Source organism: Hemitrygon akajei, chromosome 12 (assembly GCF_048418815.1).
Source record: "Hemitrygon akajei chromosome 12, sHemAka1.3, whole genome shotgun sequence".
NCBI lineage: Eukaryota > Metazoa > Chordata > Chondrichthyes > Myliobatiformes > Dasyatidae > Hemitrygon > Hemitrygon akajei.
Genome location: NC_133135.1, coordinates 48,766,921 through 48,791,646, shown reverse-complemented (window position 1 = coordinate 48,791,646; position 24,726 = coordinate 48,766,921). Strand labels below are relative to the sequence as shown.

Genomic DNA, 24,726 nt, shown 5'->3' with positions numbered 1-24,726 from the left:
TCTTCATTCAATTCCTCCGTCTCCACAGCATCTGCTCTCGGGATGAGGCTTTTCATTCTAGAGCAAAGAAGATGTCCTCCTTTTTCAAAGAAAGGGGCTTCCCTTCCCTCACCATCAATGCTGCCCTCAACTGCATCTCTTCCATTTCAAGCATGTCTGCTTTTATCCCATCCTCCTGCTACACTACCAGGGATAGGGTTCCTCTTGTCCTCACCTACTACCCCACCAACCTCTGCATCCAGCACTTAATTCTCTGAAACTTCTGCCACCTCCAACTGGATCCCACCACCAAACACGTCTTTCCCTCCCCCTTATTTTCTACTTTCCGCAGGGATCTCTTCCTACGTGATTCCCTTGTCCATTTGCCCTCCCCACCGATCACCTTCCTGGCATTTATCCTTGCAAGCAGAACAAGTGCTACACCTCCTCTCTCACTACCATTCAGGGCTCCAAACAGTCCTTCCAAGTGAGGCAACATTTCACCTGTGAGTCTGTTGGAGTCACATACTGTGTTTGGTGCTCCTAGTGTGGCCCCTTGCATATTGGTGAGACCCAATGTAGATTGGGAGACCGCTTCACCGAGCATCTATGCTCCGTTTGCCAGAACCAGCGGGATCTCCCAGTGGCCACTCATTTTAATTCCAATTCCCATTCCCATTCCCATTCTGACATATCAGTCCACGGCCTCCTCCACTGTTGGGATAAGGCCACACTTAGGTTGGAGGAACAACACCTTGTATTCCGTTTGGGTAGCCTCCAACCTGATGGTGTGAACATCGATTTCTCAAACTTCCAGTAGTGTCCCCTCTCCCCTTTTCCATTTCCCATCCCCTTATCCCTCTCTCATGTTACCTCTTTGCCCTCTGCTGTTTTTACCCCCCCCCCCCCATATCTTTCTTTCATGGCCTTCTGTCTCTTTCACCTATCAACTACCTAGCTCTTTGCTTCATCCCTCCCCCTGCAAGTTTCACCTATTGCCTGGCATTTCTCTCTCCCCATACCCCACCTTTCAAATCTACTCCTCAGCTTTTTTTCTCACCAGTCCTGCCGAAAGGTTTCTGCCCGAAACCCTCCAGCATTTTGTGTGTGCTGTAGGTGTTATGATTAGTAGGGTTGGAGATGATGTCAAGATTGGCCATGTTGATGATGACTGGGATAGTCTTAAGTTGAGGAAGATATTGATAAGTTGATAAAATGGACAGAGAATTGGAAGATGACATTTAATCCTGATGTCTGCAAGGCAAAGCATATTGGGAGGACTATTACAGTAGGACAGATAGAATAAAAGGCTCCAAGGATTATTCTGGAACAGCGGGTCCTTGGCATATACATCCATGACTCACTGAAGGTGGCAGCACAGCAAGCTAGGGTGGTGATAAAAATGTATGGGTTGCTGGCCTTCATTAGCTAGGGACTGGACTTTATGAACAGGGAGGTTATGGTTCAGCTTCAGTAAACATTGGTTAATTTATTTGTCGCATCAGATAAAAATACCCAAATACATTATTGTATCTTTGTTCAATTTAACTTGATTAAACAATCTCCTTTTTATTTGCTATTCCTGAAGCAATGTCTCACACAATGTTCAGCACTTTTTAATGATCTTCCATAGCTATTACTGTGGATTTTTTTTTATTCTCCATGACAATTCTCAAAATGGAGATATAGAGAGGAACAATAGAGAAGTAGGCCTTTCACCTCACCAACAATCAGACACCCATTGACACTAATTCTACATGAGTCTCATTTCTCATTTCCCCCACACTCTCAACAACACCCCCAGATTCAATTACTGATCTACACATAAGGGGTAATTTACAGTGGCCAATTAACCTACCAACCCATATGCATTTAGCGTGTGGAAGGAAATTGGAATGTTCAGATGAAAGCCATGCATTCACCTGGAGGACATACAAACTCCACATAGAGAGCAATGGCAGCAGCTCTACTAGATGAGAATCTGTACCACCCATTAGCCATTGAGAGTCTCCCTGAATTTTCAATGAAGTTAATCAAAAATTAAGCATTTTGCTACTTAGCCTCATTAGGTTTCTACATATAGTGGATCTTCAGCAACTTAAGAACAAGCTCACTGGTGTCTTAGTCCATTATGCAGAACTCATTAATGTGACACAAAGCGAGCTGCTTATGCATCACCTGCAGTGTGTGCCCTATTTGTGAAAAGGGAACATGTAAGTTACTGTTTTTTGAATTGTTTGCATTCAAAGGTGTTCATCAAAAATATTATGCAGCAATGTTATTCCATTGTTTAGCAATCTGCCAAATTTGAATACTGACATAAATGAGTTGACTTAGTGGAAGGTCATTAATTATATTTATAATGCTTGCATTGTACTATTAATGCTTGGTGCATTGACATTGTAAGAAGATTTTTTTGTGATAATGCCAGAAGATCCTAATCTCATACACTATTCTTGTGTCTTAAATCTGAGGCTGCAAATGAAAAGCAAAATCATAAGGAAAACTTACTTGTTAGAATTAGAATTAGCAAATACATGTTGTGTCACAAAGGGCAATAAAGGCAACCTAAGAATTGAAAGAAAAGATAAGATATTGTTATCTTTCTCTGGTTTCTGTGGATAGTTATTTTAATACTTAGATTTTCTGGGATAGAGATCTGTGACCCATACCAATGTTTTATTTGAATCTTGCAGGTAATGTATTGGATAAAACTGATTAGATGTGAAAGATATTGGTTTTCATCTTAAACTTCTAATAATACAAATTTGATTCTAACCAGCTGAGTTGTCCAAAATCCCAGAATGTCAAGTGTCACTGGGTTGTTAAATATTGAGCCAAGATCTTTTTTCCATTCTTGGGGAAAGGATTTGATTTCTCACATCTGCTTTTAGTTAATTGTAGAAAAAATGCCAAGAAATTGGATTACATAGTGCTATTTATCTGTGCTTTACATGATTCAATTTCAATTAAAAATATTCAGTTACAAAGAAAAAATTAAAGATTCATTGCATGTTTTAAGATGTCATGGACTTCCTTCTAAGTTATTTGTACATCTAAGGTGTCTTTGCACAGATGTACTTAGTTAAGTGCATATCTGGTTGCAACTTCAATGAATTGAACACATGGGAGGCTGGGTGATAGTTTGGGACATTTGTACAGAAGCAGATTGTCACAAGAATTGTGAGGTGTGCTTCATCATTACAGAAAAAGTTCCACATCGTTTACTTTGGTGAGTAACCCTTTGTTCTTTTATAATAAATTGTATGCCCTCCCTCATGTTGCATACCCCAACTATATCCATGGATCTGATGGCTTTGTGGCCAGGCTTGCGATGATAAAGATAAATGGAGCAGCACGTAGTTTTGAGGAAGCAGGGAGTTTACAGAAGCACTTAGGCAGATGTGGAGAATGGGCAAAGAAGTGGCAGGTGGAATTATAGTACAGGGAAGTATATGGTCATGCACTTTGGTGGAAGGAACAGACTAAACATTAAGAAAATCCAGAAAATAGAGTTGCAAAGAAGTTTAGGAGTCCTTATAACATATAACAATTACAGCACTGAAACAGGCCTTCTCGACCCTTCTAGTCCATGCCGAACGCTTATCCTCACCTAGTCCCACCTACCTGCACTCAGCCCATAACCCTCCACTGCTTTCCTGTTCATATACCTATCCAATTTTTGTTAAATGACGAAATCAAACCTGCCTCTACCACTTCTACTGGAAGCTCATTCCACACAGCTACCATCTGCAATTTTCCAGCTGATGCAGCTGCTTCTGCAAGCCATGATAGCCTTACTTACCGTCCACTGCACGCCTGATCTTGGTGTCATCTACAGATTTGCAGACCCAATTAACCATATTATCATCCAGATCATTGAAGTATACGACAAACAATAAAGGACCCAGCACCGATCCCTGCGGCACAACTCTAGTCACAGGCCTTCAGTTAGAGAGCCAATCCTCTACTACCACTCTCTGGCTTCTCCCACAAAGCCAATGTGTGGTCCAATTTACTACCTCATATTGAATGCGAAGTGCCTGAACCTTCTTGGCCAGCCTCCCATGTAGGACCTTGTCACATGCCTGACTAAAGTTCATGTAGACAACATCACTGTCTTGCCTTCATCCACTTTCTTAGTAACTTAGGATTTTCCTTCACCTTGTCTGCCAGAACAATTTCATGCCTTCTTTTAGCATTTCTGATTTCTTTCTTGACTGTTCTCTTGTATTTCTTGTACTCCATAAGGACCTCATTTGTTCCTACTTGCCTATACTTGCTATGCACCTCCATTTTTTCTCTTAACCAGGGCCTCAATATCTCTTGAAAACCGAGGTTCCCAACACTTGTTCTCTTTTACCTTTTATTCTGATAGGCTCATGGAAGCTTTGTACTCTTTGTACATTTTTGAAGGCCTCCCACTTTCCAAATGCACTTTTGCCAGAATGCAGCCTCTCCCAATCCACACTTGCCAGATCATTTCTGATACCATCAAAATCGACCTTTCTCCTGTTTAAAATCACAACCAGCGGACCAGACCTATCTTTTCACATATTTAGTTTGAATCTAATGGCGTTGTGGTCACTAGATGGAAAGAGTTTCCCACACAAACTTCTGTCACCTGCCCGGTCTCATTCCCTAATAGCAGATCCTGTATCGCATGCTCTTTCATTGGGACTTCTACATACTGATGAAGGAAACTTTCCTGAGCACATTTGACAAACTCTATCCCTTCTAGTCCTTTTACAGTATGGGATTCCCAGTCAATATGTGGAATGTTAAAATCACCTATTATAACAACCTTATCTTTCTTGCAATGGTCTGTGATCTCTGTACAAATTTGTTCCTCTCAATCCCTAGGGCTGTTGGGTGATCTGTAATATAGTCCCATTAACATGGTTATACCTTCCTTATTTCTCAGTTCTACCCATAACGCCTCACCAGACGAGTTCTGCAGTCTGTCCCGATGGCACACTGCCGGGACATTTTCCCAGACTGGTAACACCACCCTGCCCCCTTTAATCCCTCACACTCTATAAAGTCTAAAACAATGGAAACCCCGACTATTGAGCTACTAATCTTGTCTCTCCAGCAACCAAGACTCACTAATGGTTACGACATTGTAATTCTAGTTGATGATCCATACCCTGAATTCATCTGCCTTACCTACGATACTTCTTGCATTTGAATATACACAGCTCAGGCCACTAGTCTCATCATGCTTAACCTTTTTATTCTTGACTTTGTCTTGAGTTCTTGCCAGCATCTGCCTCTGCAAACTCTCCAGTTACTGTTCTGGCACTCTGGTTTCCAACCCCTTACAACTCTAGTTTAAACCCCACTGTGCAACATTAACAAACCTTTCGGTTGGATATTAGTCCCCCTCCAGTTCAAGTGCAAACTGTCCTTTCGGTACAGGTCCCACCTTTCCTGGAAGAGGAGCCCAATAATCAAAAAATCTTATGCCCACCCTCCTGTACCAATTCCTTAGCCACGTGTTAAACTGTATAATCTTCCTAGTTCTGGTCTCACTAACACGTGGCATGGGTAGCAATCCTGAAGGTCCTGGCCCTTAACTTAGTTTCTAACTCCTTGAATTCCCTTTGCAGAACCTCGTCACTCGTCCTACCAATTGCCATTGTTCACCCTCCCACTTATGTATGCTGAGGACTCAGTCTGAAATGTCCTGGACCCTGGCACCCGGAAGGCAACATACCATCTGGGAATCTCGTTCTCGCCCACAGAACCTCCTGTTTGTTCCCCTAACTAACAAATCCCCTATCACCACAGGTCATCTCTTCTCCCCTTCCCTTCCGAGCCACAGAGCCAGACTGTGCCAGAGACCCGACTCTGTCACTTTTCTCTGTTTGGTCATCTCCCTCTCCCCTCCACCCCACCCCACCCCCAACAGTATCTAAAATAATATACCTGACATTGAGGGAATGGCCACAGGAGTACTCTGTATTAGTTCCATAACTCCTTTCCCCTTCCTGTCACCTATTTTCCTGTGTCCTGCTCCTTGGGTTTAGCTATCTCTCTATATGTCCTATCTATCACCCTTTCAGCCTTCCGAATGATCTGGAGTTCATCTGTTTCCAGCTCTAACCCCTTAACATGGATTGTTAGAAGCTGCAGTTGGATGCACTTCTCGCTGTTGTAGTTGTCAGGGTACCTGAGGTTTCCCTGCGTTCCCATATCCCACAAGCGGAGCGTTCAACTATCCTGTCTGGCATCTCTACCGTCCTAACTGAGCAGATGTAAAGAGTGGAAGGGGGGACAAATTTAATCTACAGCTTTTCTTTGTTTTCTGTGACTGAAGTTTCTCTTCGCAGAAGCCTCGAAGAGTTGAAGCCTCAAGATCACCACTCTGACTCTGTCCATCCAACAACAGCCTCTGTGCTTGCTGCACCTTCTTTTAATTTGCACTTGCTTATCAATCCCAAACGTGAATTGGTCGCTGGTCATAGCTTAATTACTCTGCCGCAGTCTGCTGCTGCCTTTTCCTACTTGGGCAGTGGACCTGAGTGAAATCCCCCTTTTTCAAATTTCTGATGTTCAGATTGGTCATTGGTCAAAGCTCTAGCGGGTAAGGAAGGTAAATGCAATGTTAGCGTTTATTTTGAGAAGAGCTAGAAGATGAAAGCAAGGATGTAATTCTGAGGCTTTATAAGGCATTGGTCAGACCACATTTGGAGTATTCTGAGCAGTTTTGGACCAATTGTGCTGGCATTGCAGAAGGTCCAGAGGAGGTTCACAAGAATGATGCCAGGAATGACAGTGGATTTGGAGAAGATGTTTCCTGTTTAGAACAGAGATGAGAAATAATTTATTTAGCCAGAGGCTGATGAATCTATGGAATTCATTGTCACAGATGGCTGTGGAGGCCAAGTCACTGAGTATATTTAAAGTGGAGCTTGATAGGTTCTTAATGAATAAGGATGTCAAAGGTTATGGGAAGAAGACAGGAGAATGGGTTTGGGAGGGATAATGAATCAACTGTGATGAAATAGCAGGGCTGACTTGATAGGGCAAATAGCCTAATTCTGCTCCTATATCTTATGGTCTTCTGGTCCAATCTTGTAACGCTACCCCTGCCTCATCTTCCATGACACCCCATTCCAATCATCACCACAGACTGGATGTAGACCCTCTCCAACATCACAATCTGCAGATTAAACAGACTCTGGAACAAACCCTACCCCCTCCACTGACTGACACCCTGGACAATTATCTTCTACCCTGCAAACCCTAATTTAACAGATTTTCTTTGTGCGTTCCACCAATAAGTGAAGGCTGTTGAAGCTGTGTGGGCCACTTAAACCTTAGGGACACTTAAACTAATTCTTAATTGGTTGTTGTGTGTGGAATGCATTGCACAACAATGCATCTTTGAATTTCTGGTCCAATATATTTTAGGGTCTAAAGTTGATCTGCAATTTAACAACAATCAACAGTGAATCTGAGTTGGATTTCAGAATGCATCCCTTATCAGTTGTGACTTGTTAGCTTGCATATGATCCTCAAGCCCTATTTGATCCATGTGCTAGCCAGAGTAGTGATAGGCAGATAAGGCAAAAGAACGTGTGGCTAAAGAGCTAGTGCTGCCTTCAGCCACTTGGACCATTGAGATCTTTTATGAAGCTGAGGTGACTGATACATGAGAGATAGGTTGCACCTGAACTGGAGTGGGACCAATGTTCTTGTGATTAGGTTCACTTTGGTAGGGTGTAAACTAGTCTAACAGAGAGATAGGACTGAAAATGGTAGTGTATTAGATACAAGCACATCCAATAGGCAGTCCAGTCAGGGCAGGAAGAGGAACATGAAAGGTCTGATGGGCTAAAGTGCATTAATTTAATGCAAGAAGCCTCCCAGGTAAGGCAGGTGAACTCAGCATAGATAGGCACCATTGGATTGTGATGCTATAGCGATTACAAGAACGCAATTGAGGACCGGTAGCTCATGTTCTGCATATTAATTCTTCTGGTGTGAGAGAGGTTGAGGTAGGAGAGGAAAGGGATTTGCAGTATTGATGGGGGAGGAGGAGGATCGTTGAGTGTGGATATCCTCTGGGGAATGCCCAGCAATGCTTTGAAATAAAAGCTAGGCAATCACTATGATGCCATTATACTGTAACCCCCCCCCCCCCCCCCATAGTGACTAGGAATTATAGGATTATATAAAGAGATGTGAGAATTATAAGGTTGTAATATCTTAACTTCCCTAATATTAATTAGAATCAGCTTAGTGCTATAGGATTAGATGGGGCAGAATTTATGAAATGTGTTCAGGAGAGTTTTATGAAGTAATATGTTGATGATCCTACATGAGAATTATGGTTGGCCTAAGTGTGGTGGGCCAAAGGGCCTGTTTCTGTACGGTATATCTCTATGACAAGCTGGTAAAACTAATCATTAATTTCCTGTTATGAATTTGACAGTGAATGACTTGTTATCTCTGCTGTTAACCTACACTAAAAGTCTTCAAATGAAGTGAATAGGGCAAAACTGCAATGAAATGTTGAAAAAATAGTCAGTTTTCAATCAAGAAATACCTATACTGGGACATCTGTTATCTTTTTTGAGACTTTTATTTTTATAAGTATTTTAATATTATGCAAACATTTAACTATTGTATAAGATACAATATTCTGAATGGATTCAAACAAACCATAACAAGAACAAATACATTTTCTCTTTTGTTCTGGCCTAAGTACTACAAAATTAAAAACATCTGGAAATTAAGAAACGGTTTAATTTAAAAACATACAAAACTTACTGCAATTGCAATGAGAAAGATGTCATTTTTAATGCAAGGTCCCTTTGTATTATTGCCAAAATAGTTAATGATTTGCAAAGGTCACATTGTTTTACAATAATTTATTAACTGGATAGACTTCAGTCACTGTCACAAAATGAGCTTAAATGTTGACAGCTTTATTGAAACATCTAAAACTTTCCCTGTTGCAAGAAATACATTCTTATATGTTAACAATGCAGTATAAAATTATTTTAAAATCTGGTATCAATTCAAGATTGATATTGAAAGTTTTTGCCTATACTTTTATCTCTCTATTCAGACATTTGACCATAATGATATATCAGAATGGCAGGCATATGACTTAAGGTTGATACATGAATATTTTTGATGTTTATTTAATCTGTTATATTCCTAAATGTTTACATTGTTAAATATTTGCAGCTTGATCATAGTGATGAGGCAAGCTGCACAGCTTGACTTAGTCACTTTGTTGATTCAATTATTTTAAAGAGAAGATTAAAATTTTTGCCATTAAGATCTATTTTTTTGTTGCAACTCTGTTGGGGTGTTATGTTTGGCCTTTCGGACATTTCTTCACATTTGCAATAAAGACATTTAAAAACATGAAGAGCTCAATATCTATTTAGGAAAAGAAAATAACCCATCATGCGAAGTTACAGATTTGATTCATTTTCATTTGAATTGCTACTGAGCGTCTGCTATAATTGGTTTCGTTGAGTTGTTCTCCAATCTTGGCAATCCATTTGCAACCAATTTCTCACCATATGAAGTGACGTCATCAGCGCACTGTTCATTTGTGGTGTGTCCTTTGAATGCTTGGCTCTTATATGTTTATCAATCAGTTGAATGGTCGTCATTACAGTAACTCAATTGTGACGTAGGGAGAGGGTCGACTCTCTGATTGGTTGCATGACGACCTGTGTGCATTGTTTGGAATTTTTCCTGCATTGATTTATAAATGGGATTGAAGTCTACATGTCTGTTTATAGAATTGTTGGCGGAAAACCGTGCTTCTAGGAATTCTCTTGCATGCTGCATGTTTGCTTGCGCCATGACTCACTGATGCCCAGTCGAATTTGTGCCGCTCTCGATCTTCCTGGGTAGTGACAAGGGAGAGTTGGTCATGCTGCTTTACAGCCAGTTGATGTTCATGGATCTTTGTGGATAGTTTTCTCCTAGTTTGCTGCGGTCCCCGCATTGGATTTTGGTCTTGTCAAATAGGTCGGTTTGTTCTTTGAGTCCGCAGAGTACTCTCCTCAACGTTGCTGTTGGTTTGTGCATGACTGAAATTCTGTGTTCTTGGAGCAGTCAGGCTGTCATTTCCAAGATATTTTGAATGTATGGAAGGACAACCTGTTTGGTCGCTTCCTGGATGTTGCATTGTTGACCTCGTAGGCATCTTCATATGAAGTTATGTGGGTATCCATTTCGTGTCAATACTTTGAAGAGATGTTTCTCCTCAGTGTGTCTGCTCTTTGGAACAAAGTTTTGATACTGCTGTTGTGTGAATTTAGATTGTTACTATGATAGTTTAGGACCTGATCTGTATGTGTTCCCTTACGATAAACAGATGTTTCTAAAGTTCTGTCTGTGTTTCTACTGACAAGCACATCCAAGAACACCACTTTCCCCTCGGTTTCTGTTTCCATCGTGAACTTAATATCATAGAACACATCATTGCCTAGTTTATAAGTTCTTTCAGTTTCACTGTGTTTTACTAGAACAAAGGTATCATTGATGTAATGGACCCAAATTTTAGGGATTATTAGTGGCAATGCCGTTTTTTCTAACTTTTGCATGATGGCTTCCATTATGAACCTGGAGATGGGCAAGCCCATTGGTGTCCCTTTCAGCTGTTTGTAAAGTGTGCCGTTAAAATTAAAGTAGGCACATAAGCAGAATTCTACCAGTCTGCATATGCTACCTTTGTTTGGTCTCCCATCATTTGGTTCTTCATTGGTGAGTAGTTCTATTAGAGTTTCTTTCCTAGGATAAGATTAATGGAAGTGAGCAGATAGGTAATGGCTGAAGAGACCATTGGTTTGCCATCACCTATGCGGATGTTGTTCAGGAACTGTAGAATTTGTTCAGGAACCTCATATGGTGACGAAATGTTTGCAAAGATCGGAGAACAACTCAACCCAACCATCAACCACCTGAGCTACACATTTTCTAAGTTATATTTGCCATAAATTTTATTAAAGATCCTGCAAGAATATTTATTAGCAAAACTTTAAAGAATTAACTGAAGAGATGTGGAACATTTTTCACAATAATCAGCATGGTTTATGCATAAAAGCCTGGAAATATTAAGTTGTTGCAGCACATCTAATCAGTGTAGGTAAGGCATAACCGATCAATTTTGTATTCTATTTTGCCACAGAATATGTCTTTCTTTTAATACAGATGAACTTTGCATGTAACTGCATGTTGCCAGATGAAATGCTGCCTTTCTGTAAACAGATATTTTCTCCAGACCCTAGAGACGGTGATTGACACCAGCTGTCTTACAGAACTTATGTACTTTCCTTTTTTATTTTCCAGCTGCATGATAAAGTATTACATTACCTGAAAGAAACATGTAAAAAAATTTGCAAGCCTTATTAAAAATATTTTTTTAGAAACTTCTTCACTGTTTTCCTTCTCTTGAGAATTATTGCAGAACCAGAACTACTCTAATGAATTTTCAATAGATTGTAGCCTGATATGTGTTTACTACTTCGACAATTTCTAAAGCACTTTGTTGTACAATTACAACAGACTGCCTTGATTTTTCAATTGTTTTACCTTGGGCTTTAAAGTCAGTAATGGGAGGTGCAATCAGTAATTGTTAACGGATGGAATTTCCCGGATTGCACGTATGATGGTGAATTTCTGAGTTCATTCTTCACCTCCAGATATTTTTTGTAACACAGATTGCTGGAAGGGTAGGCAATAATAGAGCATCTGGAACTTGCTAAACAATGAGAGCAAGAAATTTTAACGCCTGACATTTAAGGAGAGAGAAATAGGAAAGGGAAGAAGCAGGGTGCATTAAAAGCAAATTAGTAGGAAAGTGAGGAAAGAGCAGATTGTGAGAAGCACAAAGGGGTAAAAGAGAAAAACCTGTTAGAAAGAGCCAAGATTTTAGAAAATTGTAAGCATAATTGCTAACTGCTGGCATGAGACTTTACAGTTCCAATTGTTCTCAGTCTGAGCTGAAAGACTGAGTGACATGCTAGAAACATAAATCTTATCATTAAAGGGATTAAGTTTAACTTTGTACCTCTCCGTAGCAAATTTGATTTGTTTAAGTGCAGTAATTTCTTTAAACATTATGTTGGTATTCTCAAATAAAAGACTCAATGGGCTGAATGGCCTAATTCCACTTCTATATTTATGGTCTTATTGTCAGTTAGCTGCACATATCATTCTGCATTTTCTGCAGATCTGCAACTCTCACACTTTCTTTGCCTCAGGTTTCACTGTTATTTTACTCGCTTATAACTGGAAATGCTAAACTTCTCTTTTCATTCTCCATCAAATTCTGGGCAAATATGTTGACATGTTGAATGTGCATTTCAAAGTCAGTAACTCAGTTGAAGGAAGGATAATTACAGTTCATATCATTGATGGAATTTAGTTTATCTGAAAAGCACCATTTTGTGCACAGAGAGAGAAGAAGAAAATTAATTGCAGTGACTTTAAAACTTAAAAGTTTTTCAATACTTTTACTGTAAAATATGAAGTTTTACTTTGGAACATCAAGATCATGCTTTACGTTTACAGCAAAAATTTGGTGTTAGAAATAACTTTTAACAGTGATTTTTAAGCATTGTCAACTTTTATTCCAAATATTGGATTGAAAGTTTGAACAATGTTTTTTTGTGGCATCAAAGTACAATGAAATTCTAGTATTTCGACTGACAAAAAAAATTACAGTGAGGCTTCAATATGCTTTTTCTGATTGATTATTATCCTGTTATGGTCATGAATTCAGTCTGAGTATGAACTGATCATAAGTCTTTTTAACCAATTGTCCACAGGTTTCCAAAACTGTTCCCATTATTTTGGGGTTTGGTGAGCTGTGGGGCACAGAATTGGAGCTAGTGATAAGCAGGGACTCAGGCCTGCTCTTGTATTATACAAATTGAGTATAATATGAAGTAATGAACATAGGTGAGCCCAAGTGAAAGTCATGTAAATTCGTCACCTGTCCTTTCTAGAATATTCTGTAGCATTTGATCTGTGAGTTTGTTCAAGTTTTAATAGCCCCTTAATTTTTGCTATCTTTGGTTTTATAACAGAGTTTCTCCACTTTGAACCAATCACTTGTTTTGTTGCTGCAGGCCTTTCAGCAATAATGTGGAAATTAGTTTACAGTTTTGAAAGTCCTGAGTTGAATGGCATAATGTTCAGTGCAAGATTATTGATGAGCAGCTTGAGAAGGAGGTGATGTTGCTCTCATAGAATCCACCTGGCTGAAAGTGTGTTTAAAAGTTCACGTGGACAAACTGTTGTTGCTGAATTGAGAAAAACAAAGCTGCAGTTTGGTAATGCATGAGAATCTACACCAGGCAGCACAGTGTGTTGTGCCATTGACATGTCCAGTTTTTGTAGATTGTGATTTGCATAAGAATTGTTTTACCCTATTGTATCTCCCGGTTTATTTTATTTATTTAGAGATACAGCACAGTAACATGACCTTCTGGCCCAACAAACCCATGCCATCCAATTTACACCTTTGTGACTAATTAACCCACTAACCCGATGTCTTTGGAATTGGGGAGGAAACCAGAGCACCTGGAGGAAACCCATGCGGTTACAGGGTAAATGTACAAATGCGATAACTGCTACGCTATTGGGCTGCCCCAGTTCATTTGCACAGAAGTCTTTATAGAGTAAAAATGTTATCTTTCAGATCATCAACATGATGTATCTCAGAATTTAACAATACCTGTAAGCCACTGGATCTGAAACACCGAGCGTAATAAAGTAGCAAGATACTTCTATGCTACATTTGGCAGGTTGCCAGTGTCAGCTTTCATCATATAGAGTGGTTTGGAATGAAGGGCATGTGCTCTTCCCAGATGGGAAATTTGATCAGATAGTTGTTGTAGACCATCTTTGGTATTATTAACCACTTTGTGAATCTGTCTTGCCACTTTATTCTGATTTTTTTCATAACAGCAAAATCCTGACAGAAAATCTTTTCTTTTCTTAGTTGGAGATATTATATGATAGAAAGTAAAAGAAAATGAAAAATACATTTTATTGAATTATTTTTGAGTAAACATTCATTTATTAGCATTACTCATTGGGGAAGCCAATGTTTTTAAAAAAATCACGAGGCTGATTGATTAACAAATTGCAGAGTATGAAATTGTAGAATGGTTATGGAACAAAAAACTGCCATTTAGCCCTTCATTTTGTACTGTCTCCACCCAACCATTTTCACTAGTTTACTAGCCATGTTTGTGTTGTCCTTCAAATTTTACTTCACAAGTTCTTTATCCATTCTCTTGCTGGATGGTGGATTTTAACTCCACCACATCTGCTTGAAGTGTATTCCAGATCACAAGGTTCCTAATTTCACTCTTAATTATCTTCCTCCTTATTGTATACCCATGATCTCTAGTTGTTGACCCCTCTGTTGAATGAGTACAATCTTCTTCTATCCTCTCTAGACTTGTCACTACTTCATCTACTTGTATCAAATTTCCCCTCATCCTTAACAAGAAAAAGTCCTAGCCTCTTACATCTTTGTTGTCCCTTACCTCAGGAGCTGTTCTTGTACTTCTTTCCGAACCTCTTTCTAATACCTTTGCATCCTCCTTATGTGAAAATAACATTCTAGCTGAGGCCAGACCAGAATTTGATCAAAGCTCAGCTTGATTTCCCTGCTTTTATACTGCATGCCCGTACAGTACAATGTTGATGTGTTGGTATCGTGGGCAGAATAATGGCTGGAAAATGAGATTAGTATAGGTGGATTCTGGATGTCTGGCATGGACATGATGGGCTAAGGGATTTGGATTCATGATAAAGTGAAGAATTCTGTATGCCTTATACCCACTTTCACGACCAGCCTCTGCCACTTATACTGATTTATACGTAAATGCCACCAGGTTCCTCCGCTCTTCAACATCCTTTAGAATTAAGTTTGTTATTCTAAACTGTGTCTCCTCATTCTTCCTCCAAAAATACATCACTCATATTTGCCTGTCTTAAAATTCAGCTGCCATGCCCATTCCACCAGCCTTTTGATAATCTGCTACACTATATCAATATCCTCTTCCAAGTTCACAGTACTGTTGAGTTCTGTGACGCTCACGAAAAGTGAAATTCAGGCTTGCAGTCACAAGCCTATACAAGTAATAAATGTTTTAAAAAACACAGTGATTCTAGCATGTAGCTCTGTGGAATGCCTGCTATTCAATATTCCTCTATTCTGAAAAACACCTTTTTTCTATGACTTGTGGTCTGTTACATTGCCAGTCACAAGTAAGGGAAGATCTGCAGATCCTGGAAATCCAAGCAATATACACAAAATCCTCGAAGATCTCAGCAGGCCAGCCTTCATCTATGGAAAAGAGTAAACAGTAGCTGTTTCAGGCCGAGAGCCTTTGTCAAGACTGGGAAAAAATGCCCCCCCCCACCACCACCCATTTCCTCCGGGGGGGGGGGGGTGGTGTGTGTGTGTGTGTGTGTGTGTGTGTGTGTGTGTGTGTGTGTGTGTGTGTGTGTGTGTGTGTGTGTGTGTGTGTGTGTGTGTGTGTGTGTGTGTGTGTGTGTGTGTGTGTGTATTATTACGTTGCCAGCTTGGATTTGTCAACAATCATGTGGTAGATTTAAACATCCTTTGGCATTTTTTGCTGTTTCACTATGTATAAATGAAGCATATTCAAGAACAAAAATATTATAAATGAAGAATATTCAAGAATATAAATATTATAAAAATAATCATTTTTAAAGAATGGTATGCTTATGTCTTATGTGGAGTAATGTGAGTATTTAAGAATGCGTTTGAATTATTTTAATTGATAATTCTGTTTTTCACTGTATTATATTGTCAAATATACCAATGCCAATTTCAGTCATGACTGGTCAGGAACTCTATACTTTAACTTTATACTACTGTTGGTTTGGGGGGAGGGGGCGGGGGAAGGATGGAATTCTGACCACAATATACTTTGTCAATCAATTCTCTCTAAGTTTTCGTGAGGATTTGCTTTCATCCTCTGGCATTGCTTCTTTTTAAAGCAGGCAACTTTTACTGCAAGACAGGGCATGGATCCAGAATAGGCAGGGCCATGCTTCTTCACATCCTTTGCTGTGGTTGCTTCGTGGTCAGAGTTTGCAGCCAGCGGGGATTTGCTTCAGCTGATTTATTAACTTTAATCTCCATTATTTTGCAACTCAAAAATCTTAATGAATAAATGTACTTAATTTTTGAAATAGAATTTTATAGTTCATTCTCAGCTTTACATAATTTTCCTTGTGTGTGATGTACAAAGTCACTTGGACATTGCTGTCCTGGTCTTTCAGGTTGATTGTAGTGGTGAATGGGAGGAAGCTGACAACTGTGTACTTCCCCTTCCCCTTCCCCATCCCCATCTATCCTTAAAAAAAAAAGTTTTAAAAAAATGTTGCGTTATGGTTAAAGGCAAATTGCACGTGAACTCTGTGTTGTCTTTCATTAACACTGTTCAAATAAAGTGGCATCTCAGTTTTGCACGTATTTTCTTTAAAGCTGTTTAACTTTGATTAGTAAATGTTGGTTGACTTTTTCAGAGAAAATTCAAACTAAACCTCTGGAAAATAGAATGTTTCCAAGTAATATTTCTGGATTAAAAGTTATATTATAATTTAAATGCTTTTGGGATTAATGAATGTGATAGGTTTATGTGCTGCATACCTTTGTCTAAGCTTGCTACGGATCTTTCTTTGTCTAATCTAATCTACTTCTTATGGTCTCTGGCTCCCTCTGCAGGATCCTTTAGATCCCACACGCACTGTTATTGTTATCCGCTCTTTGGTGGTTGGTGGGGTTGCTGAATGTGATGGCAGGGTGCTACCTGGTGATCAGCTCATCTTTGTCAATGACCAAAATCTAGAGAATACTGCTTTGGCGGAAGCTGTTCAGGCTTTGAAAGACGCTCCACCTGGCAAGGTCCGCCTTGGCATCTGCAAACCAATGGTGGTAAGCACCAATGTTGCTCGTGAAATGTAACCATTTGATAACGTCATAATTTGAAGCGATCTCAAGCTCTTGGAAACTCAGCAAAAAAAAGCACTAAATTTATTTATTTTACAGTAGAAGTATAAATTTTGTTCCTCAATATAAATGTTATTTTTTTTGTGTTATGCCACAGGTTTTCAACAAATGTATTTGATTTAAATCTAATATGGGTTGATATAGCTGAATATTTTATTGCAAAATAATATAAAAAGTAAATTAGTAATATGGATTTCTCATCTTTAAGAAGTCTGAGTTATACATTTGAGCACAGAAGTTAGAAAATGAGCAAATTCATTTTACATAGGTCCATGAATTTTACTGAAATTGTTTTTTTTTGCCATTAGACATAATGTGTTTGTGTTTATGTCGTGTGTGATAATCACTCATCCTGTAACTAAGCTGCTATGGTAGGTTTGTATGTGATTTTGTAAAACAGCATGGTCTTCATATTAGATGCTTTTGTTGCTGTCTTAGAAATTTGCAATGTCACTATTAAGGGAAACCAATAATCATGCATTTCATAGGATTTGTATAGATATGTCATCAATTCTGTAATTGATCTATTTTGAAAAGGACTTTATGGAGAAGAACACAGGAGTATAAAATTGATGAAAGACGTGGCACCATGACAAAAACATATAGCGCTTCACGTGTAGAATGTTGAGAGGAGGCAGGGCAAGTTAATAGTTCTTTATTAAAGAAGCAGTGTTCTTGGCTTAATAGGTGAAGCCAAAAAGTCTAATAACTGTTTGTCAATAACTGTTAAGGCCTTAAGTCAATTAGTGCTCAAATCCAGACTTGACAATTTAGGAGAGTGTAGATGCACTGGATATCTATCAGAATGAAGCACAAAACAAGGAGAAATGATTTTCTCTTTCTTAAGGAATTTCTGAGAGAACTTGGTTTAAAAAAACTATTTACTATGATAGAATGATTAGTAACCAGGAGATATAGATTCAAGAACATTAGCAAAAGAACTAGATGAGATTTTCTTTTTTTATGTATCAAATCATTTTAGTTTAGAATGGGCCATCTGGATTAATGATGAAATAGGTATGGTAATATTCAAATGAAGATCCTACACATAGTTGTAAAGAAAAAAGAATACTGCAAGGCTGGTTGGAATGCAGAGAAGAGCTGAAAAGCTAAGCTCATTATGCAGATTTTTTCAAAAGTATACACAGACACGATGGGGTGAATGATGCCCAGCGGTGCTAAAAAGTTTCAAGAAGATCTCCTGCCTCTCTACAAAATCCTACAGTACATCAGTTAGTATATATTCTGTAGAATCTTACCACATTTTTCTGCATCCATGGCACTATAGAAGTAGTTCTCAGACATGATATGAAGCATGTTTTCACTCAATATCTTTATAAGTAGCTTCAGAATGGATCAGAAGCAAGAATCGGGTTGAGCTAGTTTACCTTCTTCTAACAGAGGTTGACTGTAATTCTATTAATTGCTTTTGGTTAAAAATGAATTCTTGTGTACTACGTAAGGAGTCAGTATAGCTTTGCGTGCCCCAGATTAATAACATGCTATGCTTTGGCTCACTGTTAGATGGGAATCCTTTTTTTAAATAAAATACAACTAAGGTTCATAACATTGTTATTGATACATAGGCAATTCAACTGAATATGATTTCTTTAAAGACTTGAATGATTGTCATATTTAATCAACACAAATGACATGAGCATTGAGATGTATAGAAACAAAATCAAATAAGAAAGCTTATTAGAGGCATAATAATGTCTCTACATGTACAGTATATTGTCACCTGCATATGCTAATGAGAATATTTTGTCCATACATGTGACCGTACTGATCACCTCAATAATAAGTTGATGTCTTTATCAAGGGAACTATATTTTAGTATAAATGTTATATAGATATTTCATTGGTCTTTTTACATATGTTAATATCCTTACGCACTATTGGAATTTGTAGAAATAATTGAGAGAAAATGAAAAATAGTTTAAAAAAAATTTTGCTGAAGATATGGTAGTAAATGGTCATTTAATTTGAAAATAACACAATTTTTTCCAGATTGACGCAAATGAAAATACCATTTCCGATTTTGCTGGCTCAATTGCCTCAAGAGAAGATATAAAGCATGATTCAGATATATTAAATTTAGCTTACTCTACAAACCTGCCTGTGCCCCATGTAAGTGCCTTTAATATTAGTCCAAACTTGTTTTTAAAGTATTTCTACATTGGTATTTATGATGCACGTAGGAAGTGTTGTGGTTATTACTGGAGTACTAATCTGGAAGTTGCACCCCTCCTTTGATCTGGAGATGTGAGCCAATTGCCATAACTGAAACTGGTAATTCATGAAATAAATCTGAAATAAATTGCAGCAGCAACAAGCAAATTATTTGATAATTATTAAAATATCTCATTCACTAATGAACCTAGAAAGAATTTTTTTTTTCCAAATCATAGAAATGCAGTTATCCCAAATGCCAACTGTACTGTAAAAGCATTGCAAAATATTCAGTATCAAAAGGTATCATAGCATGCAACAAAAGCTAACTCAATTGACCTCTTGGGAACAACCAAAGCACAGGAATTTACAAAGACACAACAGTTCCAAATAACAGTCCAAAGTCTTTGTCACAATATTTTGGACATCTGCTATACTGCAAGAATGTCTTGAAAACTAGTTGCATGTATGAATCTGTATCTTTGACCCCACTATTATCATCATCCTTGTATATTTCCATTCTGTCCAATAGAGAAAGCCAACAAGAGGTATATATTGATGTACATGCAGAAGGAAAGCCCTCCGAAGTCCTTAATATGGTTTCAAAGTTCAAAGTAAACTTATTATCAAAGTACATATATGTCACCATACACAACCCTGAGATGTGTTTTGTTTTTGCAGGCATACTCAATAAGTCCAATAACCATAAAAAAATCAATGAAATACCACACCCACTAGGGTGGACAACCAGTGTGCAAAAGTAAGGAAACAGCAAATACAAAAAAAAAGAAATAATAATAAAAAATAAATAAACAATAAATATTGAGGCCATGGGGAGAAGAGTCTTTGAAAGTGAGTCCACAAGGTTATGGGCACAGTTCAATGATGGGCCAAGTGAAGTTGGGTGAAGTTATCCCCTCCGCTTTAAGAGCATGGTAGTTGAGGGGTAATAAACCTGGGCCTGGTGATATGAGTCCTGAGGCTGTTGTACCACCTTCCTGATGGCAGCAACAAGAAGAGAGCGTGACCTGGGTTGTGGGAGTCCCTGAAGATGGATGCTGCTTTCCTGTGACAACTCTCCATGTGTACGTGCTTAATGGTGGAGAGGACCTTACCCATGATGGACTGGGTTGTACCCTAAATTTTTAAATATTCCATTTCTAAACATCATGAATTATTTTAGTGTCAGCAAAGAAGCCTGCTACCGAATGCAGTTTAACTCATTTCTTCAGCTGATAAATCACCATTTAGAAGAAGTATAGAGGGTGTGTTGCCTTTAAGGCATTTGTTTAGTTTATTATATTTTCGCTTTAGTAATTCGTTTGTTATCATTTTCTAGTTAAAGTTAAGATTGTTTAAAGTAAATTCGTTGTCTGTGATATATTGCTGCATGTGATGACGTCACACCCGGTTTCTCCGCATCTTGTGGGAAAATACCGGTTTGGAGAAATGGGAAGGAGGGGGCTTATGTGTGCAGGATCAGCGCGAGAAAAGTTTTCTTTCTACACACTAGAAACATTAGAGAAGCAACGCCGCAAGTTCATGAGATAATCGATATGTTGAATTAAAAATGTTAACGCTGATTCTGTTGAAAGTAATGACGGTTGATAAAATTTATGTTTTTTGTTATTTAAAGAGTTGTGGATAGTTTGTGTTGAAATGTATTTAAAGCCAGTCGATGGCGTAGGTAGATTCTGACTGTATGTTGCACTTTAATGTAATATAGTTGTTGTAGTTTTACTTTTGCAAGTATTTATGATGTAAATGTGATGTCAAGAAGGAAACAAATACTGTATATATTTTGTATTGTTTTATCAACAGTTTTCACCATATGTTAATGTGGAAGAGTGAACAGTAAACGGTTAATCTTACTGGGATCGCCTTATTGATTGGTTTATGCTTGGTGTTTAGTTCAGAGTTCTTTTACACCTGTGCGAGAACACTACAGTGAAAAGGCGGCATTATCAGGTGTTTCAAGTGCTGCAATGACAACACGATCCAGCATCAAGTCGTTGCCATCCAGCGACAGGGGCAGTAGGGCATCATCAAGTAAGGCTGCCCAAGCAAGAGCTAAGGCAGAAGCCGCCAAGGTGCGAGCGTTGTACGCCGAACAAGAAGCAAAATTGAAAAAGGAAGCGGCTGCCAGAGAAACCGAAAACCAAAAGGAAGTGGCTGCCAGAGAAACCGAAAACCAAATGGAAGCGGCTGCCAGAGAAGCCGAAAACCAAAAGGAAGCGGCTGCCAGAGAATCCGAAAACCAAAAGGAAGCGGCTGCCAGAGAAGCCGAAAACCGGTTGGAAAAGGTAAGGATAGAGTCAGAGTTAGAAGTGCTGACGCTACACCGAGAAGCAGAAGCTGCCAGGGTGGAAGCAGAGATATTAGAAAGTGCTGAAGAAATGCATGTTCTGGTTGACGTAAAATCTACTTCAGAAAAGACCAGATTGGAACGCACAAGTGACTATGTCCGATCTCAAATGGACTTGAAGATTCGTTCTTCCTCTCCATACTTGTATGCTAACATCCCACCTCTCGAGGAGTCTCAGAGAGGCCCAATTGCATCACATTCACCTGAGGAAGGCAATTTACCCTTGCAATTCCGCGATGAATTCAAGAATGAAAGTGCTGATGACAAATACTTCTCGACACCAAACTTACCAGATTTGGCAAGAAGAGAGGCAAAGGCTGAATTCAGAACAGCAAATTCCATAACAAATGTACACCCTCAGTCATATACCCGCCGACATATTCCCTCAGCCAGCATGCCACTTGCAGTTGAACCCATGGCACAGTATTTAGCACGACGAGATCTCGTCACTTCAGTACTATACCAGTTTGACGATAAACCTGAAAATTACCGTGCAAGGTACTCCTCATTCGCCAACGCTATCCACGGAGTCCAGCTCGGAGCAACCCAAGAGTTGGATCTTATGACAAAATGGCTGGGAAAAGAATCATTCGAACAGGTGAGATGCATACGTTCAGTGTACATTAACAACCCCAAGCTAGCCTTACGCAAAGCATGGGAGAGACTTCGGGATTGCTATGCGGCCCCTGAAATTATTGAAACGGCACTATTCCGACGTCTGGAAAATATTCCTAAGGTGTCAGCCAAGGACCACACTAAGTTAAGAGAGCTCGGAGATTTACTCATGGAGATTCAAGGTGCCAAAGAAGATGGCTATTTAACTGGTCTATTATACCTAGATACTTCATATGGGATTAGACAAATTGTGGACAAACTTCCATTTGGGCTGCAGGAAAGGTGGGTGTCTGTTGGGTCAGAGTACAAGGAAGAGAACGATGGTCGATTTCCTCCCTTTGAGTATTTCACTAGGTTTGTGTGCAAGGAGGCGAAGAAGCGAAACAACCCTAGCTTCATCAGTCCAGGAAGCAGTACAATTTACACCAAGCCAGTTAAATCCACTTCGAATAATTTCAACATTAATAAACCTGTCTCAGTGTGTAAAACTGAAGTCTTTACAACTAACAATGACCCTAGCAAGAATTGTCCATTGCACAACAAACCCCACCCCCTCAAAAAATGCAGAACGTTTAGGAAAAAACCCCTTGAAGAGAGAATGGCCCTTCTCAAGGAGAAAAAAATGTTTTAAATGCTGTTCCTTTACCTCTCACCTTGCTAGAGAGTATACAATCTCCGTGAAGTGCCCGGAATGTAATAGCACTAATCACGATGGGGCCATGCATCCCGGCCCGTTACCGCAAACCGACAAAGCTCCTTCACCCTCACATCAGGATGGCGGGGAGGGAGAGGCTCAGTCCAGGACAACTGTTGTCAGCTCGAGCTGCACAGAAGTTTGCGGTCAAGCTCAGTTGAGCTGTTCTTGTTCAAAGATCTACCTCACTAAGGTGTACCCTAAGGGAACCAAAGACAAGGCCATCAAAGCCTACATAATTCTGGACGATCAGAGCAATCGCTCACTAGTCAGACCAGAGCTCTTTGACTTGTTCAACATTGAGAGTAATCAGTTCCCATACTACCTTAGAACTTGCTCAGGCAGCGTGGAAACTTATGGAAGGAAGGCAGAAGGCTTCCAGCTCGAGTCCCTGGATGGTAAAGTCGTCATCTGTCTCCCTCCACTCTTAGAGTGCAATGAAATTTTGAATAACCGCACTGAGATCCCGACGCCAAGTGCAGTGCTACACCAGCCACATCTCCACCATATTGCCAAACACATCCCAGAACTGGATCCAAAAGCAGAAATACTCCTGCTATTAGGAAGAGATGTTCTCCAGGTGCACAAGGTTAGGCAGCAGGTCAATGGACCACACGACGCCCCCTTTGCCCAACGCCTGGATCTGGGCTGGGTGGTGATAGGAGAGGTGTGCCTTGGCAATGTACACAAACCGACAGTTAACACACTCAAGACCAATGTGCTAGAGAGTGGCTGCCTTTCAATTTTTCAACTCTGCACAAGTTTCTTGTGTATCAGGGAAGCACGACAAGGCTTTAACAAATGTAAGGTAACCGACAAGACGCTGGGTCAGTCAGTCTTCGCTCAAACTGAGCATGATAGTAAACTTGCTCCATCAGCTCAAGACACCATTTTCTTAAAAATAATGGACACCAAGGTCTTCAGAGATGAAGCAAATAATTGGGTCGCCCCACTACCTTTCAGAGAACCACACCAGTGCTTGCCAAACAACAAAAAGCAGGCAGTCAAGCGGTTCACGTCCTTGCAAAAAACCCTGAAAAGGAAACCTGAGATGCAGCAACAATACGTAGCATTTATGGAGAAGATCTTCACTAATGGACATGCTGAAGTAGCACCGCCATTGAGGGAAGGCAAGGAGTGCTGGTACCTCCCAACGTTTGGGGTTTACCACCCACAAAAGCCCAATCAGATCAGGGTGGTCTTTGACTCCAGTGCTCAGTGCGCTGGTATCTCCCTTAATGACGTGCTCCTTACAGGCCCCGACCTTAACAATACCCTTCTCGGGGTCCTGATGTGCTTCCGGAAGGAGAAGGTCGCAATCTTAGCGGACATCCAGCAGATGTTCCATTGCTTCTTAGTAAAGGAGGACCATCGCAATTTCCTCCGTTTCTTATGGCACAAATATAACTTACCTCGCACTGTGGATGAATTCGCCCAGGCAAAGGACGTTATCTTTAAAGCAACTCAAAGAGCAGCTTTTGCAAGGGAGTTTTCGGCTCTCCAAGCTAATAAACCAATACCAAAGGACAGCCCTTTGAGGAAATTCAGCCCGATCCTGAAGAACGATATCATCTGCATTGGAGGCCGGTTAATACACTCCCAACTTCCAGCTGCAGAAAAGAGTCCAGTAATCCTGCCCAAAGACAACCATGTGTCCTTACTGCTCACTCGCCATCACCATGAACAGGTAAAGCATCAGGGCCGTCACCTGACGGAAGGAGCAATAAGGGCAGCGGGACTGTGGATCTTGGGAGGTAAAACACTGATCAATTCAGTACTTCACAAATGTGTAACCTGCAGGAAACTGCGAGGCAAGTTGGAAGCTCAACGTATGGCGGACCTCCCACCAGAACACCTCGA

The 24,726-nt window shown here is 39.8% G+C and overlaps 1 protein-coding gene across 6 annotated transcripts in view; it reads left to right on the top strand.

The window, feature by feature from the left end:
* Positions 1–24,726, top strand: part of patj (PATJ crumbs cell polarity complex component) — a 316,611-nt gene that overhangs the window by 87,681 nt on the left and 204,204 nt on the right. For 5 of the 6 annotated variants that reach the window (XM_073063053.1, XM_073063055.1, XM_073063054.1 and 2 more), the window contains exons 19-20: positions 16,736–16,945; positions 19,031–19,150. In XM_073063053.1, coding sequence (XP_072919154.1) covers positions 16,736–16,945; positions 19,031–19,150 — 330 coding nt within the window. The remainder of the gene's footprint in view (positions 1–16,735; positions 16,946–19,030; positions 19,151–24,726) is intronic. The other variant, XM_073063056.1, reaches the window with a different exon arrangement.